Raw genomic sequence first — 17839 nt, 5'->3', positions numbered from 1 at the left:
TAACAGGCAGACAGTCGCCTAGCGACCTGGTCTCTGCCGGCAACAGCTCAGCTCTTCCTAGCAACCGCAGCCTTTTGGTCCCCACCTAGCCTCCCTGGGGGCATTTCAGCAGAGTTCCCTGCACCCCCCCTCAATCTAATTAGAAGCAGGAAGGATCAGTGGCTCATCTGCCACCCGAGCCACACTGGCTCCAGCGCTGGCCTGGCAGGCCTGGGGCTGGGCTGGGGCTCCCCCAGCTGTCTACCTGTGTGCACTCGACCCGGGGCTCGGGATGAATGTCACCGCCCCCAGCTGAACTCCTGCATCATGGGCCCTCTTGTCGGCAAAGACAGCGAGACCCAAGTAGGTGGCTACTTCTTCCTAGGGGTTCCCCTTCTTCCTTTCAGGGTTGGGGTGCCTGGTGAGGAGTGTGCTGAAGACCTTGGCTTAGGGGCATAGCCTGCCAGGTGCTGCTGGGGAAGAGGAGCAGGGGTGGCCAGCATTGGCTTCTCCCTGCACCTCTATCTTCGATAGCCAGCTGGGGAACCCCTCTGGATGCCCACCTCAGCCAGTTTGTCTGATCCTCTGCTTGGAAATTGCTAGGATTGGGGAGGTTTCTAGAAGTTGATGGCCTACTGCTTCTGGGCCAGGCAAGGAGGGGGCATGGGGCCCATTGTGGGCCAGGGGCAATGTGACTTTGGGTACATAGCTCCCAAAACGGCCCCTGGAGGCGCTGACAGGGCCACAGTAGGGCTTGTTAGGTGTCTTGATAGCTGGAGATGTTTGTGCAAGATGTTTCCAATCCACGTGGGTGACTCATAACCCTGCAGGATGCTGCCTCCCCTACGATTAGTAATAATAACAACGATGAAAACAATCACAACAACAGCTGCCATCTGAGTAACACTTGGTGTCCATGCCAGACTCTGGGCACTGATTATTCATCCCATTTCACAGAGGACGGAACTGGGGCTCACAGTCCTCTCCATGTCCAAGGGGTGCACTGCCAAGTGCAGAGCTGGGACCATAGCAAACAGTTGGTTTGCTTGGCCAACAGACAAGGAAATTGCTTATCAGTGTTGAGAGATGGGGGATGAAGAATGACACCAGGCATGGGAAGTCTTTTTTGACTTTTTCATGAGATTCTCACTGGCCCTTCTGACCTTACTCAAATAAGTCAGACTGGACAGGCTGAGTAAGTCCTACTCGTTTGACAGATGGGCAAACAGAGGCAGACCGAGGGCTTCCCAGTGACATGCTCAAGGCCATCCAGTGATTTCCTGGCCTGATTCTGGAATGAGCAACACCCCAGGCAGCCCTTGACTGGACCGTGAACGATCATGTCCTGGGCCTTTCTGCTTGGAGAACTGGGCAGGGCATAGTTCCCACTATGCTTTTAGGGGCCTTCAAGCACATTTTAATTTCTTTTGACATCAGACCCCAATATGAACTTTTCAGTGGGAGAGAATGTTCGAATATATAATAGTAACATATAGATCTTCATATAAATGTAATCACAAAATATAATTTTTCTTTTTAAGGACAAAGGGGCCCATGAGGGCTAAAGTGCCCAGGCCCCAGGAAAGTCATCAGGTGCTTTTGCTTTTGTGATTTGAATCTCTTTAAGAAAATCTGTCTCTTCCTAGGCAGGGTGGGGAGTATGACCCTGATAGCTGAGGCCCCTTACAATGGAAATAGTTATGTACTGTTGAAGGGAAATGAAGTGAGTTAGGTGATTGGATCCTCAGGACAGACACTTGCCTCACTCCTCCATGTCACACGGGGCCGTGTAGACGCTCAGAGGCAGGCAGCCAAGTATTGACTGGGGCCTTGGGGTCAGAGGTACCTGTGTTTTATCCAGGCTTGCCTTGTGCCAGCTGTGTGACCGTGGATGGGGCATCTGCCCTCTCTGTGCCTTCCATTGCTGAGCTGGAATGGGACCAGTCACAGCCCCAGCCTCTCAGGGTGGTTTGGGTGAGAATGCAGGGAGCCACAGCCCATGGGGACTGCTGTGGCAATGTGATCACTGATTGATTCTTGCCCCCAGGCTACTGGCTGTAAACAGACTGGGGTTGCAATTCTGTCCCCACCCGCTCACCCACCTCGGGAGAACTGAGGCTCAGCCCTCTGGGCAGGAGATGGTGAATCCGGGTTTTCCAGACGGCAGACATTACAGAGCACCCTCTGTGAGCCCTTGCTGACAGAGGTCTGTGAGATAGGGTGGGCCACTAGAAACCAGGATCGATTTCTAACTACAAAAGTCCCATTGGCCCCTGATTCTGAGTCACCACTTCAACCCAGAGGCTGTGCACGGGCATCGAAAGGCCCAATTTAGCCCATAGACAGGCTCTTTTGTTTATCTACATATTACCATGAGTATACTAATTTGGATTAATTATCAGCAACTAAAGATTGGAGATCCCACCTTCGAAACATGTAGTTCAGGCTCCTCTTGAAAATCGGAAGATTTTTCAAGCCAAGTGGGATTGCTGACTCGGATGGGTACACGTTCTCTGCACCCCTGGTCCCCGTCAGCCTGGGCCAGGGACCCCTGAAAGCTTCAGCGGCCGAAGTGTGGCTCTGATCTCATGCCTGGAAAGAAGTAGGGCTTGCATTCAAGGTTTGTGTGGTGTCCGACAATGTGATTTTGGCCAGGTTAGATCACCTCCCTGGGCTTCACTTTCCTCATATTCCCTGCTTGCCTGCATCACCAACATCACCTGGAGACCTGCAGAGGGGAAATGCTGGGAGTATATTTTGAACTCTATACAGTGCCATTGGTCCCACCCCCAGAGGACAGTTTCTCAAATCACCCACCACATTTTTCTTTGCACATGCTGTTCCCTCTTCCTGGACAGCCTTCCTTACCCATTCCTCATGATCAACTCATTGTCCCTGAGATCCAGCTCCGATGCCACCTCCTCTGGGCAGGCCTCCTTCCTTGGCACAATTGTGGTCTGCTTGGTCTGTGCAGGGATCCTCGTGAGGGTGAGGACCTATTTGTGGGCATCTTGGTGCACCAGCTCCCAACACAGGGGCTGGCTCTCAGCAGGGCTCAGGAAATGTCTAATGTCCCTAACGCTAGCCCTTTCCTCCTCCCCCATGGGGTCACAGTGTCCTGCTGGATAGCTGTCTGGAGGCGCAGGCTGGCGAGGACCTGACTGGAGTAGACAGAAGCCAGCCCCAGAGGGCCTCCCAGCAGGTACGGAGCGGCACCGGGCCTGGTACCGACCACCTCTGAGGCCTGGGTGGGCGTCGGCAGAAGCGGCTGTGGCTTTGTCTACTTTGTTTACAGGGGGATTTTCAGCTGGTGGCGTCACGTGCAGTCATACACTGTGAAGTGTAGTGCCCGGGGGGAGGCTGTGGTGGCTGCTTTAGCCGCTCGAGGCCCGCATGCACAGGGCTGTGTGAGAAGACCTCCCTCCTCATCTGCGCCAACTCCAGGCACTGGGGCCCAGGGCTCCCGTGTGCCCTCCCCTCTCCAGGGTGGAGGCTGCCTCCCTGGATGCCCCAGCAGGTGGGGTGGCAGGACCTGACCCGTGAGGCAGCGCTAGGCGTGGAATCAGGGCCCCTGAGGACTCTAACAGGGTCTGGGCTGGCCTGGGGCTAGGAGGAGGCTTGGGGGTCTCAGCTTCTGTTTCCCCTTCATTGTCTGCAGGAGCTGCAGGAGGAGGCCGTGACCACCAGCCCAGAAGGTAGGTGTGCCCTGGGGTCGGGGGGTGCACAGAATGTTGCGGATGTTTTCAGGCCAGGGGGAAGCCTAGGCACAAGGGCATGCACCCCCTCTCCCTCCATCTCTGCTGTCCCTATGCCTGTCTTATCCTTGGGCAAAGCCCATCCTCTGCGTCTTGGGGCCACATTATTGAACTTTGTGATGTATTTCAAAGGCCCCAGGAGAATCACTGGAGGCTCCCGGGACTCCAGCAGGCCTGTGGAAACCCCACCCCCGGTCAGCCCCTCCAGCCCCCCACCTCACTGGGAACGCCGTTCTCTGGACCACCAGCTAGAGAGGGATTGACTGAAATGTAGCCTCTCTGAGTGAAAGTCGGGACCCCAGCTTGCAAAGGGCCCGGCCTAGACTCCACGTGTCATGATGCGCTTTTCCTTACTGCTCAGATCCCCAGGCCACGCCCAGCACATGCACTTTGCTGTTATTTACCGCCCTCACCCCCAAACCCGAGAACTCCAGGGACGGTGCGGCAGAGTCCAGGGGAGCCGAGGATAGCTAGGCTGGGGAGCCCGAGACAGGTGGACACGAGCCCTGGCCTTACAAGCCTCCGGGTCCCTTGAGCCGCCAGTGCTCTAGCCACACTGTGAGGCAGACAGACCAATAGAGGATATGGCTGAGCGGTCAAGGGCACAGACCTGCATGTCACTGTTGGCTCCTCCCTCCCGTTGCTGTGTGACCTGGAGCCCGGTGTGTGACCTCTCCTAACTGTGGCTCCCCACAAGGAAGACAGGGCAATAGTAGTACCCACCTCCTAAGGCAGGTGGGCAGGGCCGGGGGATAGTGTGTTGCAGGTACCCAACCCTGTGTGGCGCTGAGGCAGGAGGCCACATGGGGACCCCGAGGCCTGTGTCCCAGCCAGCCAGAGACTGACCTGGGACTGTACGCAGGTGTCCTGACCCCAGGCATCCCGAGCTTGCTCCCCACCTGATCTCTGAAAAGCACCTTCTATTGACTTGAACACGCTATCGGTAGGAAACCTACTAAGTCTGAACCCCACACAGATGAATAAGACCAGGGTTGCCCTGCTGCAGACTCAGGTTCTGAGGGCCTTGTTCTGCCTCCTTCTCCGGGTCATCTGGAAGCAGGTGGCCTGGGAACCACGCTCAGAAACACAGGCAGTGCCATTTGTCTGCTGCTCCTCAAAAGTGTGGACCTAGAACCGGCAGCTTTGGTGTTACCTGGGAGCTGGTTGGAAATACAGAATCCCAGGCCCCACCCCAGATCGGCTGAACCAGAATTGCATTATAACCAGATCCCTGGTGGTTTTTTGCACAATAGTGTTTGAGAGGCAATGGCCTCGAGCCCTGGTTCTCAAACATGTCTGCGCACCAAAATCATTTGGGGAGATTTTAAAAATCAGACATTTCTGAGTGTCCCCAGGTGATTCCGATGTAAAGCCTACAGAACATTCCTGCTTCTGGGTGGAAGAGAAATTCATTGAGCTCCAGGGTTTCTATGGAATGGAACATCCTACCTGGCTGAGAATGCTTCAGTCCAGGATATGTGGGTTCTTTGATTCTAACATTTTCTGTCTGAGTTGGGAAATGCCACCATTTGGTGGTGGTTGGTTAACAGAGAGAGCACAAAAAGTTGGGGGGCCCGGTGCTGTCCCTCAGAGCTGTCAAGTAGACCAGCCACACGACATGACATGATGACGCTTCTGACGTTGACTCCAGGGACACAAACGATGTTCCAGGCTTTGGGTGCAGCTGCTACAAGTGCAGGAGGGTACTGGCTGGCCCACATTGGCGCTGGTGGGCAGGAGTCTACCTGCCCTGCCTCCCCCAACCCTTGTTCCTGGTTGCAGTCCCCAGGGTTCCACCTCCACCTGAGCACCCCGGCCCCAGCACCATGACCAAACCAGGCCAGGATGTGGAGCTCAATCACCTGGTCCAGGACCAGCCACCCGGCCAGGTGGCTCCAGGGCTTGCTCCCCCAGCCCTGGTGGAGCACCTCCCCAATGTGCCCAGCTACCACCCCCCAATCACCCGCATCCCTGTCCTCATCTCCCGGAGGACGGCCTTGTCCAACTCCAACTTCGCCAAGGAGACCAGGAGTTCCATCCGTCGCCTAGGTAGTGTGATCTCATGCACCTAGCATGCTTGTGCCTCAGTGTGCTTCTGCATGGCTTGGGCTGTTCCCTGCATGGGTGCCGTGGCAAGGTATAGGACTGCCAGTTGAATTCATGGAAAACTACCCCCTCCTCTGTTGACCAATGCCTTCATCTTGCTTTGTGGTGACTTAAGAAGTATTAGTCCCCTTATCTCTGTGCCTCAAATCCCACAATTAGCAGTTAAGTTCTTTGGGTTAAACATTACATTCTGCAGATCATCATTTTTTTTCTTTTTCTTTTTTTTTTTTTTTTTTACAGATAGTCAATCGCACCCCAGTTTAAACAAATTACTAAGCTCTCTAGGCCAAGAAACTTGGGTGGGGGAAGAAAATAAATTGAGGGGATTGGGGCAGAAGGGGAAGGTGAGGACCCATTTCAGACAGAGTCTTACTGACCTTGATGATTTTCTGGGAGCTGGACTTTCTAAGAATTGTTGATACCGCCCAGAAAATTCCATTTCAGGAAAAGAGAGGCCCCCAGGTGTCTGCAGGCAGACCAGGAGTAGAAGCATCCTGGGGGCCAGCAAAGGAGGGCTGTTTGGATCTGTTTAACTGTAACAAGGTCCCTGCAATAGCCTTTGGGCTCCTGCTGCTTGCTTCTTGGTGACCAAGTGCTCGGGAAAATCCTGGCACCTCTGGACTAATCCCTATCACTCTGCTTTAACTGGAGCCAGACCTGCCCACTTTCCCTTTTAATTGACTTATTTTTGAGTGATAGTGTGCAAGGTTGCCTGTGAGGTCAGTAGGCAGGTAGAACTGAACATGTCCTGAGAATAGATCCAGTTCTGTCTTTTTTTCCTGGCTCGTGGTGGGCATAGGATGGGGATGAGGTGGCACGGGGATTGGCCCGCCAGGCTCAGTCTTCTGGGCAAGCCCTACATCTACTCACTCCAGAGCATCTTCCAATTTCTACCCCCACGGATCCCTTCTCAATTTATGCTACATTCTGTACTGGTTCTACATTTATTTGCTTGGTATTTTTATTTCGGTAGATTCATTTTTTAAATTTCGTTAAGTTTATTTAATCAGGAAACTTTACAATACTATTCCAGTAAGAAACCAACATCATGTGCCATAAATAGAAGGCATACATCGAAATAACAAATAAGAAAACAAAGTCATGCTAATTGTTCTAGCGAAGTGCAATGACCTGCTGAAGGCTCCCAGGGGAGCCCTGCTCTCTTAGCCACGAAGAGGAATTAGGATGTGTCCGAGAGGCATCAAGGCTATGGTAGCACCATGCTGAGACTTCTCTGTGCGCGTTCAGGATCTAGAGAGAATGGGGATGGGAGGAATGTTCTCATTCTGTGTTTCCTTTGCCTCATCTGTGTCGTCTTAAATCATCTTGTGTCTTCCCTGGTCCCTGGGAGCCCCACGCTTGGGGAAATAAGTGTCCCCCACACGTTGGGACAGTGGACTGATCCAGCTGTGGGGGTACGACCAGAGATGATTTGAGATGTTGTGGATAAGGTGTGGCAGCACGTAATAAGATTATCCCTATTTCAGGGATGCTGCTTGGCACACAGTGAGGCTTTGTTTAAACAGAGGCCTCTATGTGTGCTGGTCACCTGCCTCGGGATGGAGGAAGAGGCTCAGAGCCGGGCTGCCTGAGTCCAAATCCTGGCTCTGCAGCCAGGTCCTTAACTTTTCTGTGCTTCAGTTTATCCACAAAACGGGGACCATGATAACAGCAGCCTTCTAGAAGGGCTGGGAAGGGGGAAAGAATTAATATATGTAAAGCACAAAGAATTTAGTAAAATAAATGCCTGGCAGGCACATCGGAAGTGCTTCACAGTAAATATGAACTATTCTCTAAACCAATTTAATCATGCCATATTATTCTTTATTTTTTTTTCACAATATTATTCTCATTCTATAAAAATAAAATACCAGGCTTAGGGGTTTTCCTCCTTTCCTGGGGGTGATGGAGGTTGCAGAGTCTTGCTCAGCAAGACTGCCCCCCACCTCCCAGGCTCCCGGAGACGGCCTCACAGAGGGGCTACGCCGGGAAGTCTGGGGCCCTGAGCATTTTGGACAGGCTGCCCTGGGTCCAGCTGCTGCCCCAGCCCGCTCTACCCCCCACCCGCCCCCAGCTCACCCAGCCGGGAAGCAGGCCCAGGTACCTGTACCTCACTCCCTCTCCTGCTTTCTACAGCCCAGGGTATCTCTTGTTAGTCCAGCAAAACTTCCTCCTTAAATCTTTAGAAACATCTCCACCCCCGCTCATCCTCTTCCTCTGAGGGCTGAAGGCTTAGTAGAACAGATGCTAAAAGGCCTTGCTTAGACCCCCTCCGTCAAAGTCCACAAAGTGCTGGCTTTTCTCATGGTGGCCATTTCAAAAGAAAATTTTGTCTCCGAGGGTTTCAAAATGCTCCCTCTCCCCATTTTGGTGGTATGTGCCCTCCTAGCTGGTACTGGGCTTGCGCCTGGCTGCTAGCCAGTGGTCCCACCCAGGTGTGGCTGGGAGACCCCGCCCCGCCCCGCCCGGCCTGCTCTGGCCCCCTCAGCATCCTCCGAGCTTCACCTCAGGCAGGGGTCCCCACAGCCCTCGGGGTGGGCGATGAAGCCTGAGGCAGGGCCACCCCCTGCCTCCTCAGGGAGGCCCCAGTTCTTGAGATGTGGGACATGGCACCAGACCTGTCAGAGGTCAGGAGGGAGGAATTGGGCTGATGAGTTCCAGGGGCTTCTGGCACACCCCAAAACAAGGAGATACCAAAACAGATTCCCAAACAGGGGTGACACATCGACCGGGACAAGCTGCTATCTTGAATTGCAAGAAAATTCCCAATGTCTCCACATGAGGCCCTTCAGGAGTATGAGGCCATGTGCCTTTATCATCCCTACCTTGGGATGGGGAAACTGAGGCCCAGAGAGGGGAAGCAGCTGAGGCTGTGTGAGGCCAGGCCCTGGGACTTGGGCTCTCCCAGCCTCTCCCTGACCTTTCTGGCTGCTGCCGCCCAGCACCCCCACCCCACTCCCGCCAAGCCCCAGGTCCTTGATGCTTCTCTGGGCCTGGGGAAACCAGCCTGAGCTTGGGAGAGCTAGACTCCAGGCAGTGCTCAGGAGCTTCTGTGCTTCTATGGTGTGGTGGCTCCTTTTGCAGTTCCTGGGCCGGTGTCTGGGGTGGCCAGGCCCTCAGAGGCCCCCGGAGCTCTATGTTCTTGCACTCTCTGCATGGAGCTCTCCTGTGGGCCCCACTGGGGGGTGAGGCTGCCAGAGGCCCCTCCAAACATGCTTTCTGTGGCTTTACTCAAGAACAGAGCAAGGCCCTTGGGACCCGGCTTCTCTCTGTCTCTCTCTTTCTGACTGTCCTCTCCTGCCTCTCTCCAAGTGCCTGCTACAAAAGAGCACCCGGAAGTGCAGGTGGAAGATGTTGATGCGGACAGCCATCCCCTGATCGTGGAAAATACCCCCTCACCTGAGCTGCCACCACCTTCTCCTGCCAAAGCCGACACCCTCACGGTCCCAGGATCTGCCGCAGGAACAGAAAGGTCACCTTTTACGCTTCCCTTGGGCTTTTCAGTCACTCAGTGCTTTGGTGTCAGGACTGGGACTATGGCCCTACTCCCTGGTCCTAAATCCTGGTTTAGGACTCTATAAAGGATTCTCCAAGGAAGTCCTGTCCCAAGTATAGAAGGGGATAATAAATGTGATAAGGCTAATCTCCACTCCCTCATTTTATTATGAAAACAATGGAATGGAGAATCAAAAAACACTAGAAAAATAAGCATCCTCATCCCACCACACTAGATAGTGATTTCATTTTACTGCCTTCTCTTCTGTATCTGACCTATGGGCCCTTGCTTATGTGTGGTTTTAACTGGAGGAGTGATTTGGGTCACATCTCATCCAAGACCACATCTGACATTCCTACAGTTCCATGTGCCAGAATAAACTTCATAAATATATTCTCATTGGGCACTCTCCATAATGGAGCTAAGAACATCTCTTTGGGTCTCTTCTCTCTGTCCTCGGGCTCCTTTCTCAAAAGTGGAGCTCCTGGTCAAGGCTGTACACGTTTTTATGCCTCTTGATATAAATTTGTTGTATGATTAGAGTTGGTTTTGGACAACCTGAGCCAGGTAACAGAGGTCTTGCATACAGCTGTAGATAAACAGTGAAGTGCTTTGCAGTACTTTGTAAATAACTATATTTAAACTGCAGGAAGTGCCAGATGCTTCTTTAGTGGTTGGATTGTGAGATAGCTTCCTTTTCTTGATTAGTCTTTACTCTCCTCTAAGGGGCCTTGAGTACTTTCTCAGCCAAGGTAAAAAGCTTGCTGTAACAGAGATGGCTAGATGTGACCAACTGAGGGCTCTCTGATTTTAATGTAAAGAAAAGAGTTGTAATCTCATCTAGCCTTGGATCACAGCCCACTGTCCTATCAGTCTTCTTGTTTCATTCTTTGAACTATACACAAAGCACACATAACAGGAAATGGAGCCAACACTGTTGCAGACATCTGGTCTACCTCCCTCTGCTCTCATCATACAGGCTGGGTTGGGGGTAGATATCTGGGCACAGAGAGGGGAGTAGGCTCACCTGAGGATAAAATCCAAGCCCTCTGCCTTCTGTTTATGGGCTAGGCCTGGGAGTCTCTTGTCCTTAGCACTCACTCACTCATTCATTCACAAACATTTATTGAACATCTTTATATATCAGGCTCTGCTCTGGGGTGCTGAGGATGCATCAAGGAGGAGCCTGACAGGGGCCTGCTGTCACAGAGCTGATGTTCTAGGGGGGCTGGGATAGACTATGAACAGACAAGACTGCTCCAGAGAGCACTAAGTTGAACATGACTCCGAGACCAGGAGAACCTCTACTTGAGCCTCTGCCTGAGCATGGCCCTGAGAAGGGAAAATTCTGATACCTGACTTGAGAGGCCAGTGGTGCCTATGGTCAGAGGTGGAAGGAGCATTGTGGGCAATTGATAGGCACCAAAACGCCACAGGAACCACAGAGGCTGATGGAGGGGCACACAGGCAAGGCCATGCCTCATAGCTTAAAGCCTGGTTTTGGGGTGAATCCCAGCTCATCACTCACTGATGTGAGGCTCAAGGCAAGCAGTTAACATTCCTGGTCTTCCTGTTCTTCCTGTAAGATGGGGATAAACACACCACCAGTTACTAGATTGCTGGAAGAATTCAATGAGTTAATTCATGCCAGGTGCTTAGCACAGGGCTTGGGGGAGCCTAGCTGCTGACTCAGTTCCACACTCTGGGGTCTCGGGCAGCATGTGCTCTCCTGGCTCAGGAGAGAACACCAGGCTGGGTGCAAGAATACCGAGTTTGGGTCCCCCCTGTGCAAACTCTGCCCTCAGTGCCCTCGAATGTGAATTTTATTTAGAGTTGAAAGAAGTGAACCCATGAGTGCTGCCTTCCTTGGGGAGGTAGCAGAGGGCAAATGGATAGTTCCAGACCTTCTAGAATAAAGGCAAGTGCTGCACATCCCCCCAGGCTGTATCCTTCTTAAATGTCTGGGATCCTGAGTCCTGGTGGTTGGGGATGGGAAGAAAGACAGGTGGGTTTGAACCCAGACACCATCAGCCAGGACTCCAATGGCTTCAAGTGCAGTTGCCATAGACATGGACCAAATGACAGGGGACCCTGGGGAGGCTTGGTGTTCCTTCCTCAGACAGGGAGCCTGGAAGAGGTGCCCTGGGGATGCATTCCCTATAGACTGGGAGGGGACGCATGCCCTGTAGACTGGGAGGGGACAAAGGCCCTGTAGACTGGGAGGGGACACAGCTCCTATAGATTGGGAGGGGACGCAGGCCCTGTAGACTGGGAGGGGAGGCAGAAGAACATTTAAGCTGAGGTCCCAGTGAGTCCTAAGTAACTCATTCTACCCCCTGCCCCATTCCCCCTGCCCAGGGTTCAGCTCTAGGTGATCTGCAGGCGTCAAAGTCGGCTCATTTCCCCTAGGCCCCTGCCCTTGCTGAAGGCCTCTTCTATGTCTGTGTCCTTGCAGGAAGAGGCTGCCCTCCCAAGATGATGAGGCTGAAGAGCTCAGGGCACTGTCACCAGCTGAGTCCCCCATGGTCGCCTGGTCAGACCCATCCAGCCCACAAGGCACTGAGTGAGTGGGGATCACCTCCAGGGTCTCAGAGGTTGGAAGTATGGATAGGGATGAGCAGGCAAGGGGAGGTGAATGGGGTGGCGGAGAGCACAGACCTTTTTAGAACCCTGTACCATGAATTTGCAGCACCATCTGAGCCGTAAGGCTGGGCTCTGTCTCCTGTCCAGGCTGCTTTTGGCTGGCCTAGGAGTTCTGTAAAGTCTGCAGAATAGGGACGCCTGGGTGGCTCAGTGGTTGAGTATCTGCCTTTGGCTCAGGGCGTGATCCCGGGGTCCTGAGATCGAGTCCCACATTGGTCTCCCTGCATGGCGCCTGCTTCTCCCTCTTCCTGCGTCTCTGCCTCTCTCTGTGTCTCTCATGAGTAAATAAATAAAATCTTTTAAAAATCCGCAGAATACACTCTGTCTTTGCAAAGAGGCTTTGTTGTGAAAGAGAGTTTCCTGGCCCACAGGCAGAGGTTGGCTCCTGGCACCAAACCCCTGAGGGGGTCAGCAGGTGGAGTGAGGACCACAATGATCTTCCAGGGTCTGAACCCAGGGAGCTTGTTAAAAATACAGATTGCCAGTCCCTGCCCAGACCTGCTGCATCAGAACCTCAGACAGTGGGCCCTGGGGCATTCACATTTTTATAAGCCTCCAGGTGGTCTGTGGGACAATATTTAGAGGCCACAGTGAGGGCATTGGAACCTGGGTCTCTGACATCTACCTATTCCAAGGACTGGGCCAACAGAAGATGTTTTCCTGAAGAGTCTGAGATGTCTGGTTGATGGTGAATCCCCTGGCTGCAGGCTCTGGTCTGGGATCCCCAACCTATTTCCAGCCACAGCTCCAGGAGTGGCCACAGGAGGCACTAGACTTTCCTCCCAGCTTTTTTTTCTTTTCTTTCTTTCTTTTTCTTTTCTTTTTTTTTTTTTTTACCCATAATTTATGGAGTTTGTTTTACAGAGTTGTGGAAAGTTCAGAAATGTTAGAGGAGCAGGAAAAAAAATACAAACCTCACCCCTAGTTCACTGGTCCATTTGAGTATACGGTGGAGTCCCATCTTATGCAGTAGGGTTGGGACAGGGTCAGAGTTTAGTAGCAGAAAACAAGACCGAAATCAGTTATAATAATAAAAGTTACCCTTGAAGGCTCTTAGGGGGTTCAGCGTGGGGATCCATGCGCTAGCGAGGTGGGCTCAGCCTCTGTAACAAATAGACCCCACAGATTCAGTGGCTTAAGCAACAAGATGTCTCATTTATCATAAACATGTCACTAGATCAGTGGAGGGTTCTGCTCCATTAAGTCAGTTTAGGGACCCCGCTGACAGCAGCTCTGCCACCTTCATGTGGCCTCCAAGACCCCACAGGTCACCCCTAGAAGGGGAGAATGCCAGGCAAGGGGTTCAGGGATGCATGTAATGTAGTATGTCCATTCATGTTCCCCTGGTGGGAGCTCGCCCGGCCACACGCAGGACCTGCAGCCCCTCGCTGGGTGTCTGCAGCCCAGCGACCTCTCCCACGGGAGCCGATGTGGGTTAGCAGCTGGCATCTCCACCCCCCCTTTGTGCTGTCTCTTGTTAAGGCCCCTGGACTGCTTGTCTCCAGCCTGCCTCATCAAGTGAGCACGGGGAGAGGAGCTGGCTTGCATTCTTTACCTTTGTGGATGAAAACAAATAGATGTGAAAATACTAGTATTACACTCAGCTCAGCACAATGGTCCCAGTGAGGCTGCTCAAAGGACAGCCGATTTACAGCCTGTCTCAGCTCACTCCAGGCACTTGCCCCATGCTGAGTGGAGTGGTGGGTAGACTCGCACTCTCTCTCTTGCTGTCTCTCTGTCCATCTGTCTCTCTTGCTGCAAGTGCATGCAGTTTAAATTCCTTTAAGTTAAAAGGAAACAATTTTTAAAAAGATTTTATTGATTTATTCATGACACACACACACACACACAGAGGCAGAGACATAGGCAGAGAGAGAAGCAGGCTCCCTGAGGGGAATCGGATGTGGGACTTGATCCCAGGACCCGGGATCACACCCTGAGCCAAAGGCAGACACTCAACCATTGAGCCACCCAGGCGCCCCAAAAGGTTACATAATATATCCACAATATTCTTTTCCACCAGCTATTTCCTGAGCCAAAAGTATAGCCCCGTCCCTTCTTTGATCTGTCCCAGACACGAATCTCATGTGAACCCTGAATTGGGACCAACAGCCCTGATCTAAGTTCTAAGCTTTGCTGCCTAAATCTCAAGTGGGATCAAAGTTTTCTCAGAACTCTCCATCTGAATCAGATCCCACGTGGTACATTTTCTAAAAGCTGGGCCCCCGGGTGTTAGCCCCAGACTGAATTTCCTCCTAGGAGCTATTAAAGTGGATTTGATATTTCTGGTGTCAGAAGGAAACCGGGACAGCTTTTACCTCCTTAAGGCCAGGTGGAATACAGATGCCATTCAGCTCTTGCCCGGGGGCACAGGGGTCCCTTCCCCTCCAGCCCACTCACTTCGGGTGGTGTGTCCACAGTGGCCAGGATCGTGCAACCTCCACGGCCAGCCAGAACAGCGCCATCATCAATGACCGGCTCCAGGAGCTGGTGAAGCTTTTCAAGGAGCGGACGGAGAAGGTGAAGGAGAAGCTCATCGACCCTGATGTCACCTCCGATGAGGAGAGCCCAAAGCCCTGTGAGTCCAGAGCTTGGATGATTCACCCTATCAGAAACAGAGCCCCTAAAGCCCTTGTAAACTCCTGGTGAGGGCACCCCCAAGGAAATGGTTGAGGTGCTTGAGAAAGGCCTATGTCCCCACTGTCTGGATTTTGGGGTCCTGTATGTACAGGTTTAGCTATGTACCCAGGGGACAAAATAAGGTCAAGTTCTGACCGATGATCCAGTTGTACTTGGCTCTCCCTCTGGGCAAAGTACCCTCATTGGCCCTTCTGGCCCTTTCCCTCTGGCAGGCAGGTGGTTCAGCCTGGGAGGCATCTCATGGACTTACACACAGAGGGTGTCCATACCCCACTCTGGAACCAGGCAGTCTTATTTTTTGGAGGCCTCATTTGGAATAGTCTCATGGGGCTACCTGAAAGTTTCCTGTTTTCAAGATTCCAGGGGGAAATGAGAGGTTTTCCAGGTCTTTCCAAAGGAGGACTGTGCCCCAGATCTCAACAATGGACCTAGCAGGGCCTGGATCCAGAGTCCTAGAGCTAGAAATGCAACCATATTGAACCTACAAAATTCAACCTCTAGGTCACCAACAACATTGCCTTCAATGCACAGGGAGGCTCTGGTTCCCTTCAGTGTCCTATTTCAGAAATAAAGGAGCTAGGTTCTTGTTCTGTAAAACCCAGAGCAAGGTTTCCCTGACTTCTGGCCATGGGTCGTAGGAATCTGGGTACGAAACGCCCCCAGCCCTCCAGAGAGAACTGAGGGGGTCTAAACACAGATGCACAAACAGACTTTTTCAAACATCCAACTTGTCCAGAAACATCTCATTCTGGGCAGCTCCTGAGAAGCAGCTCCAGACTGGTAGCTGATAAGAGTGTCAGGGCAGGTGCTGTGGGGTTTGCTGCAGGAGAGCACCCCAGCTTCTGCACGCAGGGCTGACAGCAGGTTGTGAGGTGGCGCCAGGTTCCCTCGGATCCAGGTCCAGAATCTGGGGTTGGGAGTCCTCTCCCTGTATCCTTTGCCCGAGCCTCAGGGCAGGGTCAGATGGTCACTGGTGTCATCCCACAGCCCCGGCCAAGAAAGCCCCAGAGCCTGCCCCAGTCGTGAAGCCGGCTGAGGTGGGGCAGGCGGAGGAGGAGCACTATTGCGACATGCTCTGCTGCAAGTTCAAGCGCCGCCCCTGGAAGACGTACCGCTTTCCCCAGAGCATCGACCCGCTGACCAGTGAGTCCTGGGTGGGCCTGGGCCTTGCCACGGCATACTGTGTGAGGACAGAACAAGAGGGAGAAGTCGGGGGAGTGCAAGCCCCGAATAGGAACCTACTATCACACCCACCGCACAGACAAGGAAACTGAGGCACGACTAGTCAGACCCGGAAGCCCTGACCCTTGGTCAAGTCTGCTTTCTACTCTGCTCGTGCTGGCCCCTTCCTGGATCTATTACTCTGAGCAGGAAAGGGCAGAAATTCTTCTACATCTAAAGCGAATTCCCCTCACGTCCCTCTTAGCCCACGTTCTATTCCTCAGGAATGACAACCCTTCATATGGGCACAGCGCTTTACAGTTTACGAAGAACCTCCCAGCCTTTCTCAGCTGACCTCTCCTTGTGGCTTCCCTGGGGAGGCAGGGTGGGTGCCAGAGAGAGACTCTCCCGTGGTCACACAGGAAGTCCTGGGGGCACAGGGCCCCTGGTGTCCACCGGGCCTTGGAAATGACCACATGACCACGATCCATCCATCCATCCACCTGTCCATGTGTCTGTCTTCTATCCATTATTTACTATTGTGTATTTACTAAAGCAGGAAATACATTTTTGGAAATATTTCAATAGGAAACAGAGCATGTTTTCTAGTTAGCTGCCTATTATCTAATAATGCCCCCATAGCCTCTCTTCGAGTATTCTGGTTTATTAGGGCCTAGCAGTGATTTATTTTTGAATCAAAGATAGTTTTATACACACCCACACCCACACACACACACACGCCAGTCACAGAAGTGCCGCATCTAGGAACAGACAAGTGGAAAGAAGGAAGGCCCTTCCCTAATCCTACTGTGGAGGAGCCCTCCTCCAGCTGACATCTAGCATGTTCCTGTCCCTCCGCTCCCTGCAGACCTGATGTACATCCTGTGGCTGTTCTTTGTGGTGCTGGCGTGGAACTGGAACTGTTGGCTGATCCCCGTGCGCTGGGCCTTCCCTTACCAGACACCAAACAACATCCACCTCTGGCTGCTGATGGATTATCTATGTGATCTCATCTACCTCCTGGACATCACCGTGTTCCAGCTGCGCCTGCAGTTTGTCAGAGGGGGAGACATCATTGTGAGTCCTGGGCAAGTGGAGGCGGGCAGGGTGGGGGCAGACCCTGCAGCCAGGGCCTTCAGGAGCCTGCCCCCTGTTGCTGCTGCTGCTGAGATAGACGAGACAAATGAACAGGATCTTGGGAACATCTGCCCGTGCCAGGATCTCGGTAACATTTGCCTGTGCTAGTTCAAATTACACGCACCAAATATTGTTCAGGGGAGAAATGGGCTCCTGGACCATCTGATGGAATGAAAGATGGAAAGTGGACCAGAGAAGGACCTTTAGGTGGATCTGGTTCGAATCCCAGCACTACCATAACTAGATGCAGCCCCCCTGCCACCTCTGAGCCCCAGTTTTCTCATCTGTGAAATGGGGATAGTAATTGTTCCCGCTTCATAGTGCTGCTGTGAGGGCAGATTGAGATGATGTCTGCAGAGCGGCCAGCGTGGGGAACTGGTGGCCAACAATGCTTCCGGGGGGTCCTGCAAAGAGCATGCTGCTTGGACCCGGTGAGACCCTGTGCCCTGGTACAGGCCCTGCTTACTGGGGAGGAAACTGAGTCCTGGTTTTGACTTGGCAGTTGTCCAAGCCCACCCCAGCTAGATTCCCATCTCCTAGCTGGACATTCAGTTTTAGGCTCATGCTCTTAGCACATGGGTCTAAGGAATGTCCACGCTGCTCCCACGGGGTCAGGGATGAGGCTCTCCGGCCATCTCACGGTCGGTATTCTGTTTCTTTCAGACAGACAAGAAGGAAATGCGGGACAACTACCTGAAATCTCGTCGCTTTAAGGTGTGCGCTGGGGGGCGGGGGGGGCGGGCGAGCTTCTGTCGGGTCTTGGGAGGCAGTGTGTCTGGGGACCCTGGGTGCTGTGGGGCGGGTGTGATGTGGTTCCCACCAGGATCACTCTGGGTGGGCAAACACAGGCTTGTTGGTGGAGTGTTCTGTGCCCCCTCCTGGGGCATTCTGACTGCACTTTTCCCCTGAAGGAAGAGACCTG

General features: G+C 53.0%; 1 protein-coding gene across 1 annotated transcript in view; it reads left to right on the top strand.

Moving 5' to 3' along the window:
- CNGB1 (cyclic nucleotide gated channel subunit beta 1) overlaps nt 1-17839 on the top strand; it is a 64900-nt gene that overhangs the window by 19542 nt on the left and 27519 nt on the right. Inside the window, 8 exon segments of the mRNA XM_055332134.1 lie at nt 3094-3181; nt 3638-3674; nt 9153-9312; nt 11792-11899; nt 14400-14557; nt 15607-15762; nt 16649-16857; nt 17581-17631. Of these exon segments, the coding sequence (XP_055188109.1) occupies nt 3094-3181; nt 3638-3674; nt 9153-9312; nt 11792-11899; nt 14400-14557; nt 15607-15762; nt 16649-16857; nt 17581-17631 (967 nt within the window).

The sequence above is a fragment of the Nyctereutes procyonoides genome, unplaced genomic scaffold (assembly GCF_905146905.1).
Source record: "Nyctereutes procyonoides isolate TBG_1078 unplaced genomic scaffold, NYPRO_anot_genome, whole genome shotgun sequence".
Classification (NCBI taxonomy): domain Eukaryota; kingdom Metazoa; phylum Chordata; class Mammalia; order Carnivora; family Canidae; genus Nyctereutes; species Nyctereutes procyonoides.
The sequence above is the reverse complement of the archived record's forward strand: the minus strand, read 5'-3'. Positions and strand labels throughout refer to the sequence as shown.